The sequence below is a fragment of the Heterodontus francisci genome, chromosome 24 (assembly GCF_036365525.1).
Source record: "Heterodontus francisci isolate sHetFra1 chromosome 24, sHetFra1.hap1, whole genome shotgun sequence".
Taxonomy (NCBI): Eukaryota; Metazoa; Chordata; class Chondrichthyes; order Heterodontiformes; family Heterodontidae; genus Heterodontus; species Heterodontus francisci.
In genome coordinates, this window is record NC_090394.1 from 51,857,181 (window position 1) to 51,881,203 (window position 24,023).

Sequence of the window (24,023 nt, forward strand, 5' to 3'; positions counted from 1 at the left end):
AAGACTGACACTTTTTTGAGGATTAGTACATCTTTGAATGGAAGAGTAAATAAACATTTGAGATATAACAGAGGAAGATATAGGATGATGGGAAGACAGCAGGGTACTAGATTTATTTTAGGTTGCTATTGTAAAGAGATGGTGCAGACTGAATTGGTAAAAGTGCCGCAGATGCATCTGTCCAAGGAAGAAGATACTGCCAAGTCATGGTGAAAGAGGGGGTAGCTGAGACACTGGGTGGGCTAAAAATTGATAAGAGGAGGAATTAGATAGGCTGGCTGTACTTAGTTGATAAGTCACCAGAATCAGATGAGATGCATCCAAGGATACCGAGGGAAGTAAGTGTGGAAATTGCGGAGGCACGGGCCATAATCTTCCAATCCTCATTAGATACAGGGGTGGTACCAGAGGACTGGACAATTGCAAATGTTACATCCTTATTCAAAAAAGGGTGCAAGGACAAACCCAGCAACTACAGGTCAGTCAGTTTAACTTTGGTATAAGCTCGGTGCTGGGAGAGCTTTTAGAAATGATAATATGGACAAAATTAATAGTCACAGATAAATGTGGATAAAGGAAATCCAGCATGTATTTTTTAAGGGTCAATCGTGGTTTAACTAACTTGTTTGAAATTTTTGATGAGGTAAGAGAGATGGTTGATGAGGTATACATGGACTTCCAAAAATATATTTGATAAAGCCACAAAACAATCTTGTCAGTAAAATTAACGCCTATGGAATAAAAGGGACAGCAGCATGAGTGATAAGAAACAGACAGTAGTTGTGAACAGTTGTTTTTCGGACTAGAGAAAGGTATAAAATGGAGTTCCCCAGGGTTCGGTGTTACAACCCCTGCTTTTCTGGATATATATTAATGACCTAGACTTGGGTGTACAGGGCAGAATTTCAAAATTTGCGGATGACACAAAACTTGGAAATATGTGAACAGTGAGGAGAATAGTGATAAACTTCGAGAGAAAATGATAGGCTGGTGGAATGGGTGTTTAAGTGGCAGATGAAATTTAATGCAGGAAAGTGTGCAGTGATTCATTTTGGTCGGAAGAACAAGGAGAGGCAATATAAATTAAAGGGTACAATTCTAAAGTGGGTGCAGGAGCAGAGAGAGGGGTCTGTGGGTATATGTGCACAAATCATTGAAGGTAGCGGGGCAGGTTGACAACATTGTTAATAAAGCATACAGGATCCTGGGCTTTATAAATAGGGGCATAGAGTACAAGAACAAGGAAGTTATGACAAACTGTATAAAATACTAGCTCAATCTCAACTGGAATATTGTATCAAGTTCAGGGCACCACAGTTTAGGAACTATGTGAAGGCATTAGAGAAGGTGCAGAAAAGCTTCACGAGAATGCTTCCAGGGATGAGGGACTTCTGTTGTGGATAGATTGGAGAAGCTGGAGTTGTTCACCTTGGAGAAGAGAAGATTGAGAAGAAATTTGATGCAGGTAATCAAAATCATGAGGGGTCTGGACAGAGTAAATAGGAAGTAACTGTTCCCGTTGGCAGAAGGGTCAAGAACCAGAGGATACCGATTTAAGGTGATTAGCAAAAGAAGCAAAGGTGACACAAAGAAAATCTTTATTATGCAGAAAGTGGTTAGGATCTGGAACGTACTGCCTGAGAGTGTGATGGAGGCAAATTCAATTGAGGCCTTCAAGAGGGAATTGGAGAATTATCTGGAGTAAAGAAAAAGCGGGGGAGTCGGACTATCTGAGTTGCTCTTGCAGAGAGTTGGCATGGACACGACAGGCCAAATGGCCTCCTTCTGAGCTATAACCATTCTATGATTCAATGATACTTTTTATTGAACAGGAACGTTCAGATTCATTGTAAAAACATGCTTGCAGTGAGCAATTAACCAGAACTTTTGGTATGTTTGCTTAATATTGCAATCCAATTGTAAATAAAAATATTAGTAGTTCAGCTTATTTGGTAATAAAAGAGAAACTTTTGGGGTGACCTAATAGAGGCCTTTAAAATTATGAAATTTTTTGACAGAGTAGACACAAAGGGTGTGTTTCCACTTATGGAGAAGAGCATAACTAAAGGCCATCAATATAAGAGAGTCATCGAGAAATCAAACAGGGATTTCAGAAAAACTTCTTTATTTAGATAGGTGAGACTTTGGAACTTGCTACCACAGGGAGTAGTTGACACAAACAGCAGATGCAATTAAGGGGAAGCTATGTAAGTATATAAGGGAGAAGGAAACAAAGAGTTACGCCAATAGAGCTAGATGAGGAAAGATAAGAGCAGGCTCAAATGGAGCATAAACACTGGCATGGACTGGTTCAGCCAAATGGCCTGTTTCTGTGTTGTATATTCTATGTAATTACTGGAAGTGAAAAGTTTGTTATTCCTTTGAGTAAGCAGCTCTGCAATGACTGAAAATAGATTGTAGGGACCTAGAGTCAACTTACAGGAATTCCCACTAAATCATTGTAAACAGAGTTTCATAAAAACCTCAATTTGTAAATGCATAACACTTGCACAGCACCAATAAGTATTTGAAAGTCAAGTTCGTATTGCACATAACCAGCTCTAACTGAGTAATAAAGAAAACATACCATATCCAGTTTCATTTTCATATGAAAATCCAGTTTCATTTTCGTATGGATTCATAACAATGAATGGCGGTCTTGATACACTATGTTCTCTTTCAATTGAGCTCATTGGGATAATCTCTGGCTGCTCCCACTTTCTCTGAACATCTGGTGAATCTAACAGATTCTGCTGGTAGGGAGACTGCAATGGAGTTGTGCGGAATGTAGAAGATCTCCCCTGTGCACTAACACAACAAAAACAAAAATATTTGTAAAATGGTGTATTTTTAGCCAACTTAATAATGCATAAATGTTGCTTTGTAATATCAGTCTATAGAACCAGATACAGCTCCTTGCTTATGTATAGACGAGGTCACACATAGCAAAGAACTGGGAAACCTCACCAATGTCAGACAGCAGAACCTCAAACTGGCAATCATTAAACATGTTTAAGATAAATTGTTTTCACGAAATTATAGTAAAATAATACATTTTTTAAAATTCCAGTGTCTTCAACCCTTGCAGAAGATGCTTCTGCTTGTGTGACACTAAGTTTCTAGAATCTATTTACCGATTGATAACCGATTCTTACACAAATATTCCCACTCTCTTACACAAATGCTCCTGCATTTTTGGAAGTACTGTGACACTAACATATGAACGTAGATTCTAAGAAATTGTGCTCCCTCGCAGAGTGCTGCATGTTGGATAGTGAATATACTTTATCCCTTGATTCCCTGAAGACTATTTTTTTTCCAAAGCATACAGTAATTACACATTACACACCTTAGAATTCTTCTGGGCATGTCATACTACACTGCTCATAGCTGTTAAGATAACCACAGGAGACTTAAAAAAAAAAGCCTCAAAACCAACAGCATCCACATTAGTGTTACCTCAGTTTCCAGCAAATCTTTATTTAGTCATTATTAGTTACAAGCGTTTTTCTTTCATCTACCTGCAGGAAAGCCACTGTATAACAACCTCCCCTGAAAAACACAATTACCATTGTGGTGTTCTACCTCAAACAATTTCCAAATACAGTTTTGAGGTAGAAAACAATTACAATATGCACGAAAGAAAGAAGCCATATTCACTCTAAATAAGTACAGAACAGGGATGATGCCAAGGCTATAATTAAATCTTGATGCTCAAATCTCATTCTTAAACATAGTGATTTACAATGACACCAGAAATCCCCTATTAGGTTACAGCCTTATAATGATTCTCTGTTATCTATTATACTATGTATCATTCTTACAAAGGGAGCTTTTTTACCTTATGCTTTGTTAGACCTGTGTACATTAGAGACAGGAAGCTTGTTTTCTTGTTTATGGGAACTGGAAGTGGTGCTATAACTGACAGTAAAATATTGCTTCACTAACCAGTAAAGGTCAGATAGCCTCCTGGTATCTCAGAATAAAGCCTGGCTCGGGTATAAAATTAAAACCCGACCTAGGCCCGACCCGACAACAGCCAAACCAAACCTGACCCGGACCCAAGTCCTTTAATTTCTTTTCGTGCCCGACCCGACAATATCAAATATATTATTGAAACGGAAAAAAATTGTAGATTAAAAAGAAAACAATACCACCAGCCAATTGGAAACGGCAATTAGTAGTGCAATTGGGAAACCTACATCAGTAGTACTGTGCCAGAGAGTTCCCAAACTCTGCTAGGGTGCCTAAGGTAGACAAAATAAGTAAACGTGTGAGGATGAGCCACCCACATTACTCTTGCATTAGCAGACAGTTTAGGAACTCAGACATGGTGCTGTCAGAGAGCATAACCAACTTTTGTCTGTTTTAGATCCTCTGTTACTTACTTCTTCGTCTACAATATTGAGGAAGGAGGTATTTGTAACATTTGTTGCATTCAGGTCCCTGTACAATTTAAATAGACATAAAGGGAAATTTCTAGCTTACAAACCTATGTAAATGACGCAGGAAGACCAGCTGGCCCATCAAGACTGCCCCACACCAAGATAGCTGGACCATTATGGCTAAACACTTCTTCCCTCTCCGTAACTCACAACTAAATCTACTGGGAGTGGCAAGAACATAAAAAACCTGGGCCAATGTGGGGAAAAAACGCAGTAAATTTCCTCTCCAATGCCCTGCTGACCTGGCAGTCGAAAACCTGCGCAAGAGATTACATGGACCACGTGTTACCTATAAAGAAATTTACCTTCTGTTTAACGCAATCTTTCTCACAGTCAGGAACTGATCGAGCTTCCTCTTGAAGCCGCTGAGAAAGTCAGCACCCACCACACCAGCTGACAATGTATTCCAGAGGCTCTACATTCTCTAGGAAAAGAACCACCTAACGTCCTGTCTATTCCTACATGAACGTGGTTTGATATACTTTTTTTTTTACTTAAGCTCACAGATGGTTTTCTCTCTGCGATGTTACTTGAAACAATCAGTTGGCAAGTAACAGGGCAAAGGCTTGCTTTTGAAAATCAATCAACATTACTTCTGCAGCCATTATAGTTTGTTTGAAATTATCTACATTTGTTGGGAAAGTATTGCATTAATAATGCTACACTGTTTAATGTCTTCAAAATGGTTTTGACATGAGCCAAAGTTTCTAGAGATAGCCAACTCTCTGTTCACTCCCATGGAACAGAACACCAGCCCTTTGGGATCAGAGGAATACTTCATTCCAGGAACACAAGCTATTAGGTTGACTAATATAGACTGTAACGGCAGATTAATATGCCAGGGTGTTTTAATTCATTACTGTGGAAGATTTAGAATTTATACTAATGCTGGCTTATTGCAGATTTAATGTCTGGTGATCAAAATCCATTTGGGGTTAATTGGATCAGGGAGCAGTTCCATTGTCTTCTCCAGGCAACTGTCTCTTAGAATGCAAGTATTTCCAGCCACTGCTGTGATCTCTTTAAACAAGTCATCTTTTCAGTCCAGCAACAGATTAAAATTAATGTTTCATATGACAAAATGAATATGCCACATTCTTGGCAGGTGGGGTTTTCATGACACTATGATTTATTCTTCTTAAACACTATTTCTCTTTCAGTGATTAAAAATCTACATTTTAGGTTGCACAGATGAGGGTGAACAATTATTTTGTTTTACAGTAACATCATGGCCTTGAATTCATATATAAGGATTTCACTACATCTCCAGATAATTGAAATATGGAAAATCACATTCCAGTACAAACTGACTAAAATCATTACAGCATCTATTCATGCTGCATATATATTTACAGTTTAAGAACTTTCAACACAATAAGCACAAGGCAAAATTATTATATGCAGTATACAGAGTTCATTAAATTATCTGATATGATCATTATCCTTCAACAGCAAAATATCCTTTGTAGTCTCATGACATACAGTCCAATAAGCCCGACAGCAGAATGTGGTTTGATTTCAGATAGTCTCACCTTGAGAGAATATATGTCATCTCGGCTTTTGATCTGAAACCTTTTCTTCTGATCTGCTCAGAATGGGAGAGGCTCTGGAGATTTGTTGCCATTGTCCTGCTTTAGGGACACTTTTCCATTTAAAGGTGGCATTACCCATCAAAATCAATTAAATGAAAAATAAAAATGGTAGTTTTTATAGCAAAGACCCATCAAGATTAATGTGTCAGACTTGGCTCAGTGGTGGCAGTCCTGTCTCTGAGTCAGACGATTCCAGGTTCAAGCTCCCCGCCATTGGGCTGAACTTTACCAACTCCCCTGATGTCAGGGGTCATGGTAGGGAGGCCTAGAAAATGTCTCCAGGAGAGGCCTGCCAGGGGCCTCGTTGCCGGGCAGGCCCAGCCCCATATTGCCGGCGGTGGCGAGGCCTCGTGGCGGCACCCGCCACTTGCCTATGGGAGCATGATTTAAATATGTTAATGAATGTAAATTAATGAGTTACCTGCTCCCGCCGGCCGGCCTGCTCTGATATTGTGGTCGACTGCTGGGACTCCCGTGCCTTCGGATCTCCAGATGGAGATCCGAAGCAGGAGACTGGTTGGGAGGGGGGGGGGGGGGGGTGGGGAGAAGGTAAGTTTTCAGGGCGGGATGGGGGAGGCAAGCGGGATCGAATGTTTTTAATAGGTCTGGGGGTGGTGGGAAGGGGTAAAGTTATGAACTATGGGGGTGGGAAGGTCGGGACCACAGGGTAAGTTTTTTGGGGGTGGGGAGGGCAAGTAATAAATTTGATGGTCATTGAGGGGGTGGGAAAGAATCGGGATAACTTTAGTTAAGTTTTTGCACTAATGTTTCTTTAAAAATTTAAATTAAATTTGAATTAAATTGAAGGACTGGAAGCCCTTTAAAAATGGCATTGGCACCTGCGCAATGGCAGCAGATGGCGTTGCCAGGGACGACCGCCCAGCCCTACATGTTATCGGGGGGGTGGGGCGGTCCACCCTAGCCATGTAAATGAGCTGCCGCGTTTAATATCGTGGCAGCTCCGTGGAGTAAAGCCTGCGTGTGCGGGTGGCCATATTTTACAGACGCTGCCGTAACATAAAATTCAGGCCATAATCTAGGCTGATACTTCAGTGCAGTACTATGGAGGTGCTGTGCTTAAATTGGCTGGTGCATTTCCCTGCATTACAACAGTAACTGCACTTCAAAAGTATTTCATTGGCTATGAAGAGTTTTGGGATGTCCTGAGATCATGAAAGAAGCTATGTAACTGCAAGAGTTCTAATCTTTCCTTAAAACACAGTATTATAGAGACTCACTGTTGCAGGCAGTCTAAGTGGTCCTTTTAAAATACAATGGGCTAACTTACTGTAGATTTATTGGGCCCTTTGCAACCTTGAAAAAAATTACACTGTTGGAAAACAGATAAGAATTTATAGGAATGCTTAATATATTCATCTGAAATTCCTTTATTTGCCATTTCAACAGAGGAATTTAAACTAAACAGATTAACACCCTCAGCTAAAATAGCAGACTGAGTAATTTCAGACAAATATGGTTGTACTAATTTTCCAATAAGGTAATTTCAAAGCCTCAGGCCAGAATTATACCTTAGGCGGATGGGAGTTTGCCACCGACGTAAAGGTTGGTGGTGAACCCGCTTTCGCCTAGCCCGGGGATCCATCCCGCATTTTACGGGTCCCCGGGCTTTTATTGTCCCAAAGCGGGACTTCCACCTGTTTGAGGGAGAAAGTCCCGCCTCATTGAGCTGCCGGTCAATCATTGGACCACCTTGGGCCTGATTGTCAGGGCCCCCCCGCCCCCCCCACCACCCCGGGGCGCGGAAAGGCCGGCAGCTCTCACTAGGCGGCCTTTCACGTAGCTAGCACGCCCGCTTGCCATGGGGAAAATACCTGTGGTGGCGGGCGATTTGGTCTGGGGCAGGTGGACCATTTCTCGCCCCCCAGCCGGATCTCGGTAAAGTTGGCCAGAGGTGGTAGTGAGTTAGGCAGGCCTCCTGGAGCCTCCCGCTCAATTTTACGCCATCCCCACGCCACCATCCGGCTTGCTGGGGTGGCATAAAATTCTGGCCTGAGTCTTTTTAACATATACTCCTAACTTATTGAAAGGCTGAATGACTAAGAAGTTGGGTTCATCAACAGCTGAAGATGAATAAATACCAAATTTATCTACACTGATACAGTACTGACTGGATACAAATGGAATTGTGAGACTAATCATGACGATTTTAAAGTATTGACTGAAAATAATTACTCAGATTTGGAAATAAAGGAAACAGAAAAGAATTATGAATTATTGGCCTAGATCTTGCAATAAAAATAATGGTGAGGCTATCACCGTTATTAATGAGTAAATGAGACAGCAACTTCTGGCGACTGTGCATGTTACAGTTAAATACAGAAATCAGGAAGTTGCTGTTCAAGTTATCCTGCTGCTCCAGAAGCTTCGCTATCACAGTACCTCACCCAGATACTAGGCATTGAAACACATGGGGCTGAATTCAATTAGCTCACCACCGAAAATGGCGGCGAGCTTCAAAAAGTGTGCGGCACGCGTCCGCCATGATATTTCACACGGTGTCTCATCAACATGGAGGGGGTGGATCGCCTGCACCCAATGACATAGAGGGGGCGGGCGCTTCATCCCCGTCAATGGCGTCCAGTGCCACCGCGCAGACGCGGCACCATTTTTAAAGGGCTCTAGCCTTTACCGGTATTTTTACTTTTTAAAGTGAAATAGATGTGACATGGAAATTTATAAATTTAGTAAAAGATCGAAGGCCCCCTCCAATCCCACCAATAACCATACACTAGATTTATTGTCATTTCCCCACTGAAAAAAATGTTGTTTCCATCCCAGACTTTCCCTCCCGAACTTCATTACCTTTGCCCTTTAACCCCTTCCCACCATCCCCTCAGCCAATAGAATGGAGATCTGAAGGCACGGGACTGAATATCGGTGTGGGATGGCCGTTGGGACAAGGTAGGTGCTTATGCAGTCATTTTAATGTAATTAACATATTAAATAAAGTCTGCTCACAGTGTGGTCTCCTCTACATTGGGGAGACCAAGCGCAGACTGGGTGACCGCTTTGCGGAACATCTCCGCTCAGTCCGCAAGCAGGACCCTGAGCTTCCGGTTGCTTGCCATTTCAACACTCCCCCTGCTCTCATGCTCACATCTCTGTCCTGGGATTGCTGCAGTGTTCCAGTGAACATCAACGCAAGCTCGAGGAATAGCATCTCATCTACCGATTAGGCACACTACAGCCTGCCGGACTGAACATTGAGTTCAATAATTTCAGAGCATGACAGCCCCCCATTTTACTTTCATTTTTAGTTATTTTTTCTTCCTTTTTTTACATTCTTTTTTTACACTTTTTACTATCTTTTTTTGCATTTATTTCATTTTATCTTAGTTTGTTCAGTTTGCTTACCCTCTGTTTTTTTCAGGTTTTTTTTCAGGTTTGCACTTGCTGCTGTTCAATATTCAGTGTATTCACACCTAATCTGTACTAATGCTTTGTCTTTCAACACACCATTAACATATTGTTTGCCTTTGCTCCGTGACCTTTTGGTCAGCTATGTGGCCTGGTCCAATCTGCACCTTCTCCTTTGTTATCTCTTGCCCCACCCCCACCTCACTTGCTTATAATCTGTGACTTTTCTAATATTTGTCAGTTCTGAAGAAGGGTCACTGACCCGAAACGTTAACTCTGCTTCTCTTTCCACAGATGCTGCCAGACCTGCTGAGTGATTCCAGCATTTCTTGTTTTTGTTTGTGTTAAATAAAGTCTGCATTGCTGTGTGGTGGGGAGGCCGCCACGAGGCCTTACTGCCGCTGGTAAAATGGAGCGGAACCTTCCTGGAGCCAAGGCCTTTGGCAAACCTCTCTCGGAAGGATATTCTGGGCCCCCGCCACGACCTCCGATGTCAGGGGGCTTACTAAATTCAGCCCATGCAGTTTCTGTACTTACTCACTAGATACCCACTAAATTCACCAGAAAAAAATTAAGCCTTGTCCATTCTTATTTAAGTGGAGTTTTAATAGCGTAGTGAATCTTAATTACTGCCAAAAATCTTTCTGGCACTGAAAATTAACTTTTACAAGTCTGGAATCTCATTTCTTCAGATTTAATTATTGTCAGAGATTTAAAAAATTTAACGACTTTATTTTGACTTTTTCTTGCTGTGCCTTTTTTCTTGCGCTCTTAGTCCTATATTTCTTTCCCTCTTTATTTCACTTTCAATACATGATTTGGCATTGAATTACATATTCTAAATTACACTTCCGAGTTCACACTCTGCATGCCTCAATAAGAATATTTCAATCTGATGGCCTACAGAGGGCGCTGCATCAAAATGGATTTCTTATCTCTGCAAGTTCCAGTGCAAAAGCCCATTAGAAAACTATGGTTGGAATCTTCCAGATTTATAAAGTTCATGGGTGGCAGGACCATTTCCGGGTCCCGTCCCCGCCCATGTCAGCGGTCTGCCAGCCTGCGCAATCTCATGGGAATTAACAGCCCTCCTGCAATTAGGGACAGCGGGCAGCACACAGACGCAGGAGGGCCTGGCTGGAGGCAGGGGGGTGGTGGCCAGGCTGGAGGGCCAGCCAGCTGCACCACTGGGAGAGGGAAACACTGTTTAGGCAGAGGGAGACCTAGGCGGCGCTTCAAAATGAAAGCGACCACGAAAGGGTGCAGACGGCACATTTATAAACCGGACAGACCACCCGGCATCGACCTAGGCACCGGAAACGACAATGGCAAACCCGGCCCTGTCGACCCTGCAAAGTCCTCCTTACTAACATCTGGGGGCTTCTGCCAAAGTTGGGAGAGCTGTCCCACAGACAAGCAACAGCCTGACATAGTCATACTCACGGAATCATACCGTACAGACAATGTCCCAGACACTGCAATCACTATCCCTGGGTATGTCCTGTCCCACCGGCAGGACAGACCCAGCAGAGGTGGTGGCACAGTGGTATACAGTAGGGAGGGAGTTGCCCTGGGAGTCCTCAACATCGACTCCGGACCCCATGAAGTCTCATGGCATCAGGTCAAACATGGGCAAGGTAACCTCCTATTGATTACCACCTACCGCCCTCCCTCAACTGATGAGTCAGTACTCCACCATGTTGAACACCACTTGGAGGAAGCACTGAGAGTGGCAAGGGCACAAAATGTACTCTGGGTGGGGGACTTCAATGTCCATCACCAAGAGTGGCTCGGTAGCACCACTACTGACCGAGCCCTAAAGGACATAGCTGCTGGACTGGGTCTGCGGCAGGTGGTGGGGGAACCAACACGCGGGAAAAACATACTTGACCTCGTCCTCACCAATCTGCCTGCTGCAGATGCATCTGTCCATGACTGTATTGGTAGAAGCGACCACCGCACAGTCCTTGTGGAGACGAAGTCCCGCCTTCACATTGAGGATACCGTCCATCGTGTTGTGTGGCACTACCACTGTGCTAAATGGGATAGATTTCGAACAGATCCAGCAATGCAAAACTGGCCATCCATGAGGCGCTGTGGGCCAGAGCAGCAGCACAATTGTACTCAACCACAATCTGTAACGTCATGGCCCGGCATGTCCCCCACTCTACCATTACCATCAAGCCAGGAGACCAACCCTGGTTCAATGAAGAATGCAGGAGGGCATGCCAGCAGCAGCACCAGGCATACCTCAAAATGAGGTGTCAACCTGGTGAAGCTACAACACATGACTATCTGCATGCCAAACTGCGTAAGCAGCATGCGATAGACAGAGCTAAGCGATCCCATAATCAACGGATCAGATCTAAGCTCTGCAGTTCTACCACATCCAGCCGTGAATGGTAGTGGACAATTAAACAACTAACTGGAGGAGGTGGCTACGCAAATATCCCCATCCTCAATGATGAGGGAGCCCAGCACACAGTGCGAAAGATAAGGCTGAAGCATTTGCAACAACCTTCAGCCAGAAGTGCCGAGTTGATGATCCATCTCGGCCTCCTCCTGAAGCCCCCAGCATCACAGACGCCAGACTTCAGCCAATTCGATTCACTCCGCGTGATATCAAGAAACGACTGAAGGTACTGGATACTGCAAAAGCTATGGGCCCTGACAATATTCCGGCAATAGTACTGAAGACCTGTGTTCCAGAACTTGCCATGCCCCTAGCCAAGCTGTTCCTGTACAGCTACAACACTGGCATCTACCCTGCAATTTGGAAAATTGCCCAGGTACGTCCTATACTCAAAAAGCAGGACAAATCCAACCTGGCCAATTACCGCCCCATCAGCCTACTCTCAATCATCAGTAAAGTGATGGAAGGTGTCATCAACAGTACCATCAAGCAGCACTTGCTTAGCAATAACCTGCTCAGTGACGCTCAGTTTGGGTTCCGCCAGAGCCACTCGGCTCCTGACCTCATTACAGCCTTGGTTCAAACATGGACAAAAGGGCTGAACTCAAGAGGTGAGGTGAGAGTGACTGCCCTTGACATCAAGGCAGCATTTGACCGAGTATGGCATCAAGGAGCCCTGTCAAAACTGAGGTCAATGGGAATCAGGGGGAAAACCCTCCGCTGGCTGGAGTCATACCTAGCACAAAGGAAGATGGCTGTGGTTGTTGGAGGTCATTCATCTGAGCCCCAGGACATCTCCTGCAGGAGTTCCTCAGGGTAGTGTCCTACACCCAACCATCTTCAGCTGCTTCATCAATGACCTTCCTTCAATCATAAGGTCAGAAGTGGGGATGTTCGCTGATGATTGCACAATGTTCAGCACCATTCGTGACTCCTCAGATACTGAAGCAGTCCGTGTAGAAATGCAGCAAGACCTGGACAATATCCAGGCTTGGGCTGATAAGTGGCAAGTAACATTCGTGCCACACAAGTGCCAGGCAATGACCATCTCCAACAAGAGAGAATCTAACCATCTCCCCTTGAAATTCAACAGCATTACCATCGCTGAATCCCCCACTATCAACATCCTAGGGGTTATCATTGACCAGAAACTGAACTGGAGTAGCTATATAACTACTTGGCTACAAGAGCAGGTCAGAGGCTAGGAATCCTGAGGCGAGTAACTCCCCAAAGCCTGTCCACCATCTACAAGGCACAAGTCAGGAGTGTGATGGAATACTCTCCACTTGCCTGGATGGGTGCAGCTCCAACAACACTCAAGAAGCTCGACACCATCCAGGACAAAGCAGCCCGCTTGATTGGCACTCCATCTACAAACATTCACTCCCTCCACCACCGACGCACAGTGGCAGCAGTATGTACCATCTACAAGATGCACTGCAGCAATGCACCAAGGCTCCTTAGACAGCACCTTCAAAACCCGCGACCTCTACCAACTAGAAGGACAAGGGCAGCAAATACATGGGAACACCACCACCTGCAAGTTCACCCACCATCCTGACTTGGAACTGTCGCTGGGTCAAAATCCTGGAACTTCCTTCCTAACTTCACTGTGGGTGTACCTACCCCAAATGGACTGCAGCGGTTCATGAAGGCAGCTCACCACCACTTTCTCAAGGGCAATTAGGGATGGGCAATAAATGCTGGCCTGGCCATCGTCGCCCACATCCCATGAATGAATTTTAAAAAAAGGCTGGAGGGCCAGCCAGCAGCACCACTAGGAGAGGTGAACGCTATTCAGACAGAGGCAGACCTAGGGGGCGCCTCAAAATGAAAGCGACCATGAAAGGGTGCAGACGGCACATTTATAAAGAAGGCCCAGAACTGTCAGGACCATTAATGTGGAGGAGGAATGTGTTTGGATACAAATGTACCGTTTAAGTCTTTGGAATCATTGACATTGGCATTTGCATCAGCCTATGATTGCACTCTGACCTATTTCCGTGAAGCCACCTCTGAAGCAATGTTGGTTTCAGCACAGTGGCAGACCCATGTGCTGTCAGTAAAATTTGAATGCATTGCCGCAATATTTGATCATTGCCCTATTAAGTACCTTAACTGGCTACCCGGTGCTGCTGGGTGGGTAGCTGTGGTCGCTGGGAACCCAATTCCAGGAAAAGCTCACGGTGGCGGGAACATGTTGGGAGCCAGACTTGTGTGCTGCATTCCAAATTTCCATGCCTCCCCTGCCTCAATGGGACTGGGGAAAGTCTGGCCTATGGGCAAGTGTTAAGTATAAAGCCTCCGGACACATTTGCTGCAGATCGTAAAATCTAGGCCATCATTAGATGGCCAAAACTCTGCAATGTGCTTCCTTATTCACCAAAAGTCCTGCTCACTTATCCTTACAAAACTTACACTGTTGCAGTGTAGAAAATGCAGAATCAATTTTCAAACACATATTTACATTATGGTGGTACAGAAATTTGCTTTAATTTAGTTGGATAAGTAGAATGACTATTGAGAACAAGAAAGAAATGATAAAAGATGACAAAAGCATAAACTGTGAGCACATTATCAGAAGGTCAGATGGAAAGTTCTGATGGTTGTTTCTATTATAGATCAAGGTGTCAGCCTTGTCTCTGGGTCTTGAGGGCTCGGCTGCAGACTGCAGCATGTTAAAGCAGGCTGAGACTGTCTGGCCAAGCTGGCTTTTAGACACTAACAAGGGAACTGTTGGAGTGGCTGGTGGGGAGCGGGTATGCTGTTGTTTTGAGAGTAAAAGGGTGAAGAAACTCTTGGCGACATGTTTATTCCAACCAGGCCAACAAGTCACAGGGTAGCTGTTGGGTGACAAGGGCTATCCCCTTCAGACTTGGCTCCTGACTCCTGTCAGCAACCTGGTAACAAATAATACATATACAATCAGACTACTTAAATTCACAGACGGGCAGTTCTTGCTTATACAGATTACACATTCAGTTGAAGAAATCAGTAATTTGTAACTGTTTACATTTACTCCTTGCCTCTACCTTTGCTAGATGTAAAATGTTCTGAAGTTGTGTCACACTTGCAGCAGTTGATTTTTCGTTGGCTTCCAACCAGCTCAGCGCTTTTTCTACATAATGTATGACTGTATTGGATAATGGCAGTGGCTCGGATTCATGTCCTCGTCATTATCATCATCTTCACCTTGCTGGTCATCCTGAGGGTTTGCATCTGTTACACTGGCCAATATTTCATCATCTGTTATTGTCTTGTTGGTAGCTTCTTGGTCATCGATAATCAGCCATGCATTGATGTCGTCAGTAGCTAATTTAGCTCCAAGTGTGGATCTGACATTGCTTAGAATGTGGGCATTGAATCCATCATAGTCTACAATTCGATTCTCGCTTTCATGCATTTCTTCTTCAGTGAAGTCTTTGAAATCCTCCTCGTCGTCGATATTGGTTTCTGTTTCTAATGCAGCACCCAGGGCATGTTTCCAGGAGTTTCTGATACAGATGATTATCACTTCTTGCCAAGCACGTCGCATATGTAGATTCCCTCTTTCATGTTGAGTTTCTTCAGGTAAATTATCACATCGTCCTTACTGTCCACCATTCTTTTGATCAGTTCTCTTCTGTAGTTACGTTTGAAGGCCAATACGATACCTTGGTCAAGGGATTGAACTTGAGGTCATAATTTTCAGCAGATAGACATATTTGATGTCCCCATCTCATGCTTCAGGTTCTCTGGGGGTGCATCTGCAGAGCAGTCGTCAAGCAGCAAGATGGCCTTCGTCAGTAGTTTGTTCTAACCGAGATGTTTTCTGACATTTGATATGAACTCATGACGGAACCAGTCTTTGAAAATTGATGAGGTCATCCAGGCTTTGGCACTATTTTGAGTAGTGGCATGAACATAAGAACACAAGAATTAGGAGCAGGAGTAGGCCATACGACCCCTCGAGCCTGCTCCCCCAGTCGATAAGATCATAGCTGTTCAGATTGTGGCCTCAACTCCACTTTCCTGTCTGCCCCTCATAACCCTTGGCACCCTTGTCAATCCAAAATCGAATGGCAGTGATTTTAGGTTTAGATGATGGAAGCAGCGTGGTTTGGCAAATTTTCCGATGACGAGTAGACCAGTTTTGTTGCAGCAAAGGAGCACGGTCAACCTCGTGTTTATATGTTTCAATCAGGACGTTTTATTGGTGTCGTTTCTTATCACTAGTGTCTTCTCTGGTAATATTTTATAGTACAGGGCTCTCTTGTCACAGTTGTAGATTTGTTCTTTGGTGTTTCCATCTTCGTCTAAAATCTTCTTTAATTTAGCTGGAAACGATGTTGTGGCCTCATGGTCTGCGGACTGTCGTTCAGCTCTGAAATTAACTTGCGAAATGCCGTGCCGTTTCTTGAATCTTGCTAACCTTCCTTTTCCGGCTTCAAACTGTACTGGGACACTGGTACCTGTATTTTCATTTATTTGCTGGCAAAACCTCTTAACACGAGCATGAATAACAGGACAGGACATGGGTAAGCATTCAGCTGTCTGCGAGGTGAATCATACGTATATTGCTTTGTCGAGAGGTGTGCTGTTGGTATTTTGGGCTTTCTTTCTTGCTTTCCCACGTGCATCCATCTCCATCGACACTCTTCTCAATTTCTCTTCATCTTTACGCCACCCGCAAAGCACTGATTTTACGATCCCCATTCTTTTTGGAACTGATTCTTGCGTAGCACCTTCCTTGATTCTGGTTGATGATTTTCAGCTTCTCAGTGCTGGTGTAAGATTTTCTGATAACTGAGTCAGTAGACATGATTTCAGCACAGATGGCCCTACCCTAAATCTGACCCGTATTTATACAGAGGAAAAAGTCACAAGGCTGCCATCCCATTGGCTGGTTCTAAATCTAAACGTGTGTTTTATTAGCAAAAATTTATTAAAATAACAAAAGTTTGACAATAAGGTTTCATTTTATTGAATTGCTTGTTGGATGATGATAAACTGAAATGACAATTTTGGGGTCCAAGACAGTCACTTATTGTATTATGTACAGTAGGGCCCCAATGTACCTATCAGTGAAATTTCAGTGATTTAGTAATGAAATCAAAGTTCCTCCCACCTATTGGACTGGATTTTATGCTCTCCACCGTGGCGAATTTGGAGGTGGGGAGAGTATTTAATCAGGAGAGATGGTGGCGGGTGGGGATCCCTCCACCTTCCTGCCTTTATTCCAATTTAGTCTGTGGCAGGAAGGCTCATGAATGGTCTTCCTGCCCTGCTGCCAATTTAGTAGGCAATTAATATCCTATTAAGGGCCTCATCCTGCTGTCATAGGTATTAGCCCAGTGGCGGGCAGGCCGGTCTGTCGCCACACGGGAAGCATGACAAGCAAACCCGTGTGGGTTACTTGCTGGCTCCCAGGGGAGGGACCCTTTCAAAGGCATAGTGTCTAATCAAGGGACCTGGCATTGGGAAGTTGTACCAACTGAGAGTCAACACCATGCCTTTGCTGCTGAACCCCCCTCCACCCCCTGCCATGCAACCCCCACTCCGCAAAACCCTTTCCACCATGCCCCATAGCCTGAGTCCCTCGACAATCCTAGGCCTCAGGTGTGTGCATCACCGGCAGCAGCCACCACCTCCGTGATGGTGCTGCAGAGTGAAAGAGCTGCCAGCCTCTGATTGGCTGGCAACTCTCAGCAGGCCAGACTTCTGTTGCTGCAGTCCTTAATCCCAGAGAAGGCCCGCTGCTGCCCAGTTAAGTGCCTGACTGGCACGTGATGCAGCAGGCTTTCCCAAAAAGAGGCGACACGGGGCTCTCGCCAGCTCTTCAGGCAGTGGCTGCGATCCCCGTCGCCTACATAAAAAAGCGCCCATAGTTTCCCCTCTGTGATTGCTCCCCCACCTTCAAATTCTCTACCTCTGTTTCCCCTCTTGCCCGCCATCTGTATCTCCTGTCCTCACTTCCCTGCCCTTGGCTTCCCCTTTTGCCACATCCCTGCCCTCGGTTTTCCCTCTTCCCCACTTTCCCTCCCTTTGCTTTCCCCTGCTCCTTTGCCCTCAATTTCCTTTCTTCCCACCCTCGGCTTCCCTACTTCCCCTACTCATGGATGGTTTCCTGGTTTTTGAACTTGTTGCACAACGGCCACTGGAGCACAACGACGAGCAAAAATACTCTACTACTGCAGACGCAATCTTTGAGGTAAGCGCAATAACATTTGTAGAAGTCATGCGATCAAAGGTTCAGGAATGCCTTTCACAACCAGAGTTGGCAGCCCTAAGTTCAGTGTAAAAGTACATTGTTGGTGAAATTATCAGCAAGTTGAAGCTGATATGTTGATGAATCAAATTATAAACAACACAGAATGGGAGACAAAGGTTATCATTAAATTGCACCTTTGGTTGAGATCATATCGTAGAAATTTACAGCACAAAATCTAGCATGTAATTGCCTCATAACTGCTGCCAGAATGGTCTGCTTTCTTAAAAGGTGCTTTTTTAAAAAAAATGTGCTTCTCCTGTTCTTCCTCGATTATAAGAGATTAGAGATGGAACTGCCCACAAAGGGCTACATGACAGGGTGGAGATAGAAGGATTTCCCTGCCTGCCAAAAGCACGGCTGAGAAATGATTTTTCTAATCGTTCTCATCAAAGATAATATTTTAAGATAAAAATTGTGACAGTCAAAATCTGTAAACTCAATCACTTCCTGGTTCACAAGCCGTGCAGCTAATTTGCTCCAAGATTAAGTCAGTGACAATTCTGGTGTAAATGGCTGAATTTATGAGACTACAGCTTTGGCCTTCGTTATTCTGTTATTTTCTGCCAGTTCCACCAGAATTTAACCTGTATTTTACAACAAGCATAACTCTGGAGAATTTGACTTGCACCTCAGATTCCAGTCCCTGTGCTGAAGCTACACCATTTTCACTCCAATTAGATAATAAAATTTTGTAATTTTGGTCTTTGATCTCTATTGAATCATAAAATAATAAGAGACACAGTGTAGATAAAATAGTTATAACATTTGCTACCTAATCTAGTTATGCAAATTATTTAGTAAGCTTTGACCTTGATCCTTCAACTAAAGTTTTACTGTCAATTGTGTTGATTCCATTTATGAACTTTTGGTGACACTGCACAAGACTTTTCTCTATATTGTACACTAATTCCTTTCAAAGTGCTATAGAAAAAACATATGCTTATAAGTTTACATTTATTAAATCATTGTGATACCTAGATATATACACAAATTGTAATTTTGCCCCTCACAGTATGAAGCCTGAATTATCGGAATTATCATTGTGTCTACTTGGATTATTTCATCGATTAATCCTGGATATGCGACCAGTGTTAATTGTTTTATAGGTGGGTGCTGTTCCCAATGGTAGTCTTCAAAAGATGGTGCATTACAGTATTCTTTAGTTCAGCAGGTCAGTGGGTACATTTACGAGCTCTAAGATGACCATCTGCTGCAACTTCGGTAGAAGATTGTGGAAAGCTCAGAGAAGCAGCACAAATAGCCATTTGTTCTACCCTGCAGTATTTTAATATACTGATGCAGATAAAATTATAACTGCAGTTAATAAACTACAACGCTGACTGAAAGATGCAGCAAGTATCCACAAACATAAAAGGAAAACCTCCAGCTGGGGTGGGGATGGAGGGGGAGGTGGAGGGTGACAGCAGGCATCGGCTAATGATGATTAGAAGTGAGAATTATGGTTGAGTTTGCTTTTCTTAATTGCCTATTAGTGTAAGCCACAGGTCAGTTGCTCACAATCTTGCCCCTGAATCATCATTTTGTGGAATCAAGTCCCACTACAGAGACCGGAACACAAAAATCTAGTGCAGGACTGAGGGAGTGCTGCACTGTCTGAGGTGCTGTCTTTCAGGAGAGATGTTAAAACCAAGGCCTCCTCTGCTCTCTCAGGTGGATGTAAAGGATCCCATGGCATTATTCTGAAGAAGCGGCACAGTGGCGCAGTGGTTAGCACCGCAGCCTCACAGCTCCAGCGACCCGGGTTCAATTCTGGGTACTGCCTGTGTGGAGTTTACAAGTTCTCCCTGTGTCTGCGTGGGTTTCCTCCGGGTGCTCCGGTTTCCTCCCACATGCCAAAGACTTGCAGGTTGATAGGTAAATTGGCCATTAGCAATTGCCCCTAGTATAGGTAGGTGGTAGGGAAATATAGGGACTGGTGGGGATGTGGTAGGAATATGGAATTAGTGTAGGATTAGTATAAATGGGTGGTTGATGGTCGGCACAGACTCGGTGGGCCAAAGGGCCTGTTTCAGTGCTGTATCTCTAAAACTAAGAGCAGGGACACTACCTCCAATGTCCTGGCCAATATTTATCCTTCAATCAACATGACTCAAACAGATGATTTAGTCATCATCACGTTGTTATTTGTGGGAGCTTTCTTTGTACAAATTGGCTGCCATGTTTCCTACATTACCACAGTGACTACACTTCCAAAAGTAATCCATTGTTTGTAAAGCACTTTGGGATGTCCTGTAGGTGCTATATAAATGCAAATCAATCTTTCTTTTATAACTGCTGAGTCTAATTGTATCACCATTATGTCAGAGATCAGCTTAACTCAGGACTGATTAGGAACTGAATCTGGAACCTTCTGTATATAATCTCAGTAACATGCATTCTTGATCAAATAACCCAAGAACAAGTTCTGGTATTTAATAAACCACTTATTACATTCTTCCCTCAGACTTATTTTTCTTTTTCTGGGTCTCACTGTCATTTTGCTTCCCTCTCTCTATGGCTTTGCTATTGTTTCTGTCTTCATCACTTCTCGTTTACATTGTTTCAATGGTTTTTGTTTTTTCTTTCCTCTACTACATATTGTTGGGAGGAGCCTGTACTCTCTCTCTCTTCCTATATCCAGTTTCCCTTGTACATAATTGAATAGGGGAAAAATGTTACAATTTGGTCAATCAATCCGATCCCCTCAACAGACCAAGTACAATTTCTCTCATTCATGAATCTACCCAACATAATCCACCTTTCAAAAAGAACAGATTTTTTTCTCTAATTACAATTAGTGCAAAATTTTACAATATTAATTCAACTTTATTATAAATTACACATAAAATTCTGACCAAAAGCAATCTGATTTATGATAGTCTTTTGACTATTTGGTCATGTCTGTTTAAATTTATCTACATTATTAAACAGATTTTAATTGATTTAGCAGTAACTGCTTTTTCTAGGAGCTTAATCCACATATTCATTACTTTGTGGGGACTAAATTTTTTTCCAATCTCTTAAGATTTGCTAATTTTACCCTTCTCCCATATCTACATCTGGAATCAGTTAAATGTGCTTCTTATGACCACATTATCTGAATCTCTTATTAGTTTGTATTTCCAGAATCATTTCTCAAGATTTTCTCTAAATTAGACAGGTTCTGAATTGTGATGTTCCCTCCATAGTTTAGAGCTCTAAATCTTGTAATTATCCTAGTTACTCTTCCCTGAGCGGTCAACATACAGAACTTGATTAGACCTTATAACATACTCAAATCTTTCACTTCTGTTAGAAATTAGTAACATGCCTAGTAAAATCAACCTGGAATAGGTAAAGAAATAGATTAGTGCTGTAAGGTTTATTTTACTGGAAACTGCTCAAAGTTTCTTTTCTCTAGAAACAAAGCACTGGAATGATTATTCTTAGATGATGATAGCTGTATCTAGCCCGGAAAGGGGCCATGGTCAGATGAGACCTAATGGGAGAGCAACTGGTAGATATTTGAAACTAACGACCAGACTACAAAACTGTGTTGGGCTTTTCATTCAATTTTGCTTAGGACTCTGCTGGAATATACATTAATTCATGTGTGGAAGTAGAATAGAACTTATTTTAGTGAATCAGATAGGAAATAAGAACAGCTGAACTGAATGGCCGTTACAAACAGCCTTAGACATAAATAAATGGTGATAAGACAAATATGGATAATGAAACTTTTGGAAGTTCTCTTGCCACTGGAGATGGAATGTTTCTGGGGAGGATGGAACTAGTAAAGGAGAACAGCTTGAGATGTGATAAGGAAAGGATGAGGTAAGAGTGATTGATTAAGGACATAAGGTACTTGCGAAGGCTCAAGAAGCTAATGACAGGTGAATGACATTGAAGGTGGGGTTTTCAACCAATAATTTAGATAAAGAACTCGACATTTTATAGGATATTTCAAAATAAGACCTTGCCAATAATCCATCCAGGTCTATCCCTTTGGGAGACCACAGTGCAGTAGGCAGTGGGGAACAACTCTCAAGGAAGACTCCAGTCGAGCACTCCTGAATAGTTCGAGAAGTCAAGAAGACTTGGGGCACCGAGAAGAGAAGTGGAAGTGGAAGAAGAAGAAAGAGCTGTTCGCGCATGCCAGCTGTCCTGCCTGATTTGGACCGGTACTTGCTACTCGTCACAGTTGTATGTTTTTGCTGTACGTCTAGTGTGTTATATTCCATCTTAAACTCTGATTAAACTCAACATATCCACCATTATTGGTTGCAGTCGATCCTAATTGAAAGATTAAAATATGTACACTTCCTTCATCTTTGTTCATAGATATATGAAATTTATTCATTTTAAAGTCCATCTATCATTCCTTAGTCTGGAAGTGTACAATTCCTGACCAAAGCGGGAAATCCAATATGCTTACCAGTTTCAAACAGGTCCACTGATTTAAATACCCTCTCAAAGAATATCAATAGGTTTATCAGGTGCGATATTTTGTTCTGAAACGACAGACTCTCCTTAAGCCATTTGCATTCTTCCGAGGAACACTGATAGTATTCCACGCAATATTTTTGAGGATTTCTCCACTATAGTTATTTGATTAACTGATCTATAATTCCAGGATTTATGTTTCACTTCTCTACCTTCTTTTCTTACCTTTACTATGCTCTTTCTTTTAATGGCTCCCTGTGCCTGCAATATTGTATCTGCCAATGATGAGATTGTCAAAGAATCTTGGAGAATATTTATCATTTTTTTTTACAAAAATGTACTGAAACAAATATTCATTGAAATTGCTTCTCATCCTTATTGTAGCCATGGTTTTTAGTTAACAGGAATTTGCGTTATGTATAGGGGCATTTACACTTAGAAGTATATTTCTTCCTGTCTTAAAACAGGTTCTTGCCTATTTCATTTAAATTTCACTTTTTGCAATGGTTGAGGTAAAACATCACTGCTGCTAAATTCAAATCAAACAGTATTACATGACAATAAGGAAGTGAAGAAATTGATCAAGATAAAGGAAGTTTTATGGTGTAAATTTTGCAAGTAAATACTTGTGATGTATTGCAATCATTTCCTGCTATTGGATTCATGATTCAGACTTTCTTAATTAAAATTGTTTGGATACATTTGTACCTTGTCCAACATTTGTACCTGCAGTATGCTGGTACACTCTGTAGCTGGAAAGAACAAAGGTTTCCTGCATGAACCCTTGTTGCATTGTCTTTAAACAAGGAAAGACTTCAGTGGAATATATGTACCTCCCATTATGTTTCACATTTGATTTGATTTAGATTTGATTTAGAGATACAGCACTGAAACAGGCCCTTCAGCCCACCGAGTCTGTGCCGACCATTAACCACCCATTTATACTAATCCTACACTAATCCCATATTCCTACCACATCCTCATCTGTCCCTATATTCCCCTACTACCTACCTATACTAGGGGCAATTTATAATGGCCAATTTACCTATCAACCTGCAAGTCTTTTTGGCTGTGGGAGGAAACCGGAGCACCCAGAAATTCACCCAGATTCCTAAAGAGTAAGAGGCAGAGGGGTCTAAATTTAACATTGCTGTCCTAAATCATGTACAGCAATAACCAATTTAGCAATGTAGAGACCAGCACCTGATATGCATGGGAATTAAGGCTCTGCTAAATTTGTTAGGCAATGAGCAAACTCTGACTGGTATTCCTGGATCTTAAACAGCCTAACCAGTGGTCCTTATGGGGACTGGTGGAGGCGGATCAAAAAAGGCCCAAATACTTGGACAATATTTTGTATTTTGCAGAGTTAGAAGGGGAGTTCCTCCTGATTCCACAAAATAACTGTGGAATCACTGGAACACCCTCACTCCATCCTGGTTGTCTCCCTCCTCAACTTACTTCTGGTCCTCAGTGTGGCCCGAAGTTCAGAAGGACCTGACACGCAAGCTGTATCTGGACAC

The 24,023-nt window shown here is 42.8% G+C and overlaps 1 protein-coding gene across 3 annotated transcripts in view; it reads right to left on the bottom strand.

Moving 5' to 3' along the window:
- The window catches only part of tmc5 (transmembrane channel like 5), a 226,987-nt gene that overhangs the window by 154,986 nt on the left and 47,978 nt on the right, over positions 1-24,023 (bottom strand). For all 3 annotated transcript variants that reach the window (XM_068056183.1, XM_068056186.1, XM_068056184.1), the window contains exon 3: positions 2,588-2,808. In XM_068056183.1, the coding sequence (XP_067912284.1) occupies positions 2,588-2,808 (221 nt within the window). The remainder of the gene's footprint in view (positions 1-2,587; positions 2,809-24,023) is intronic.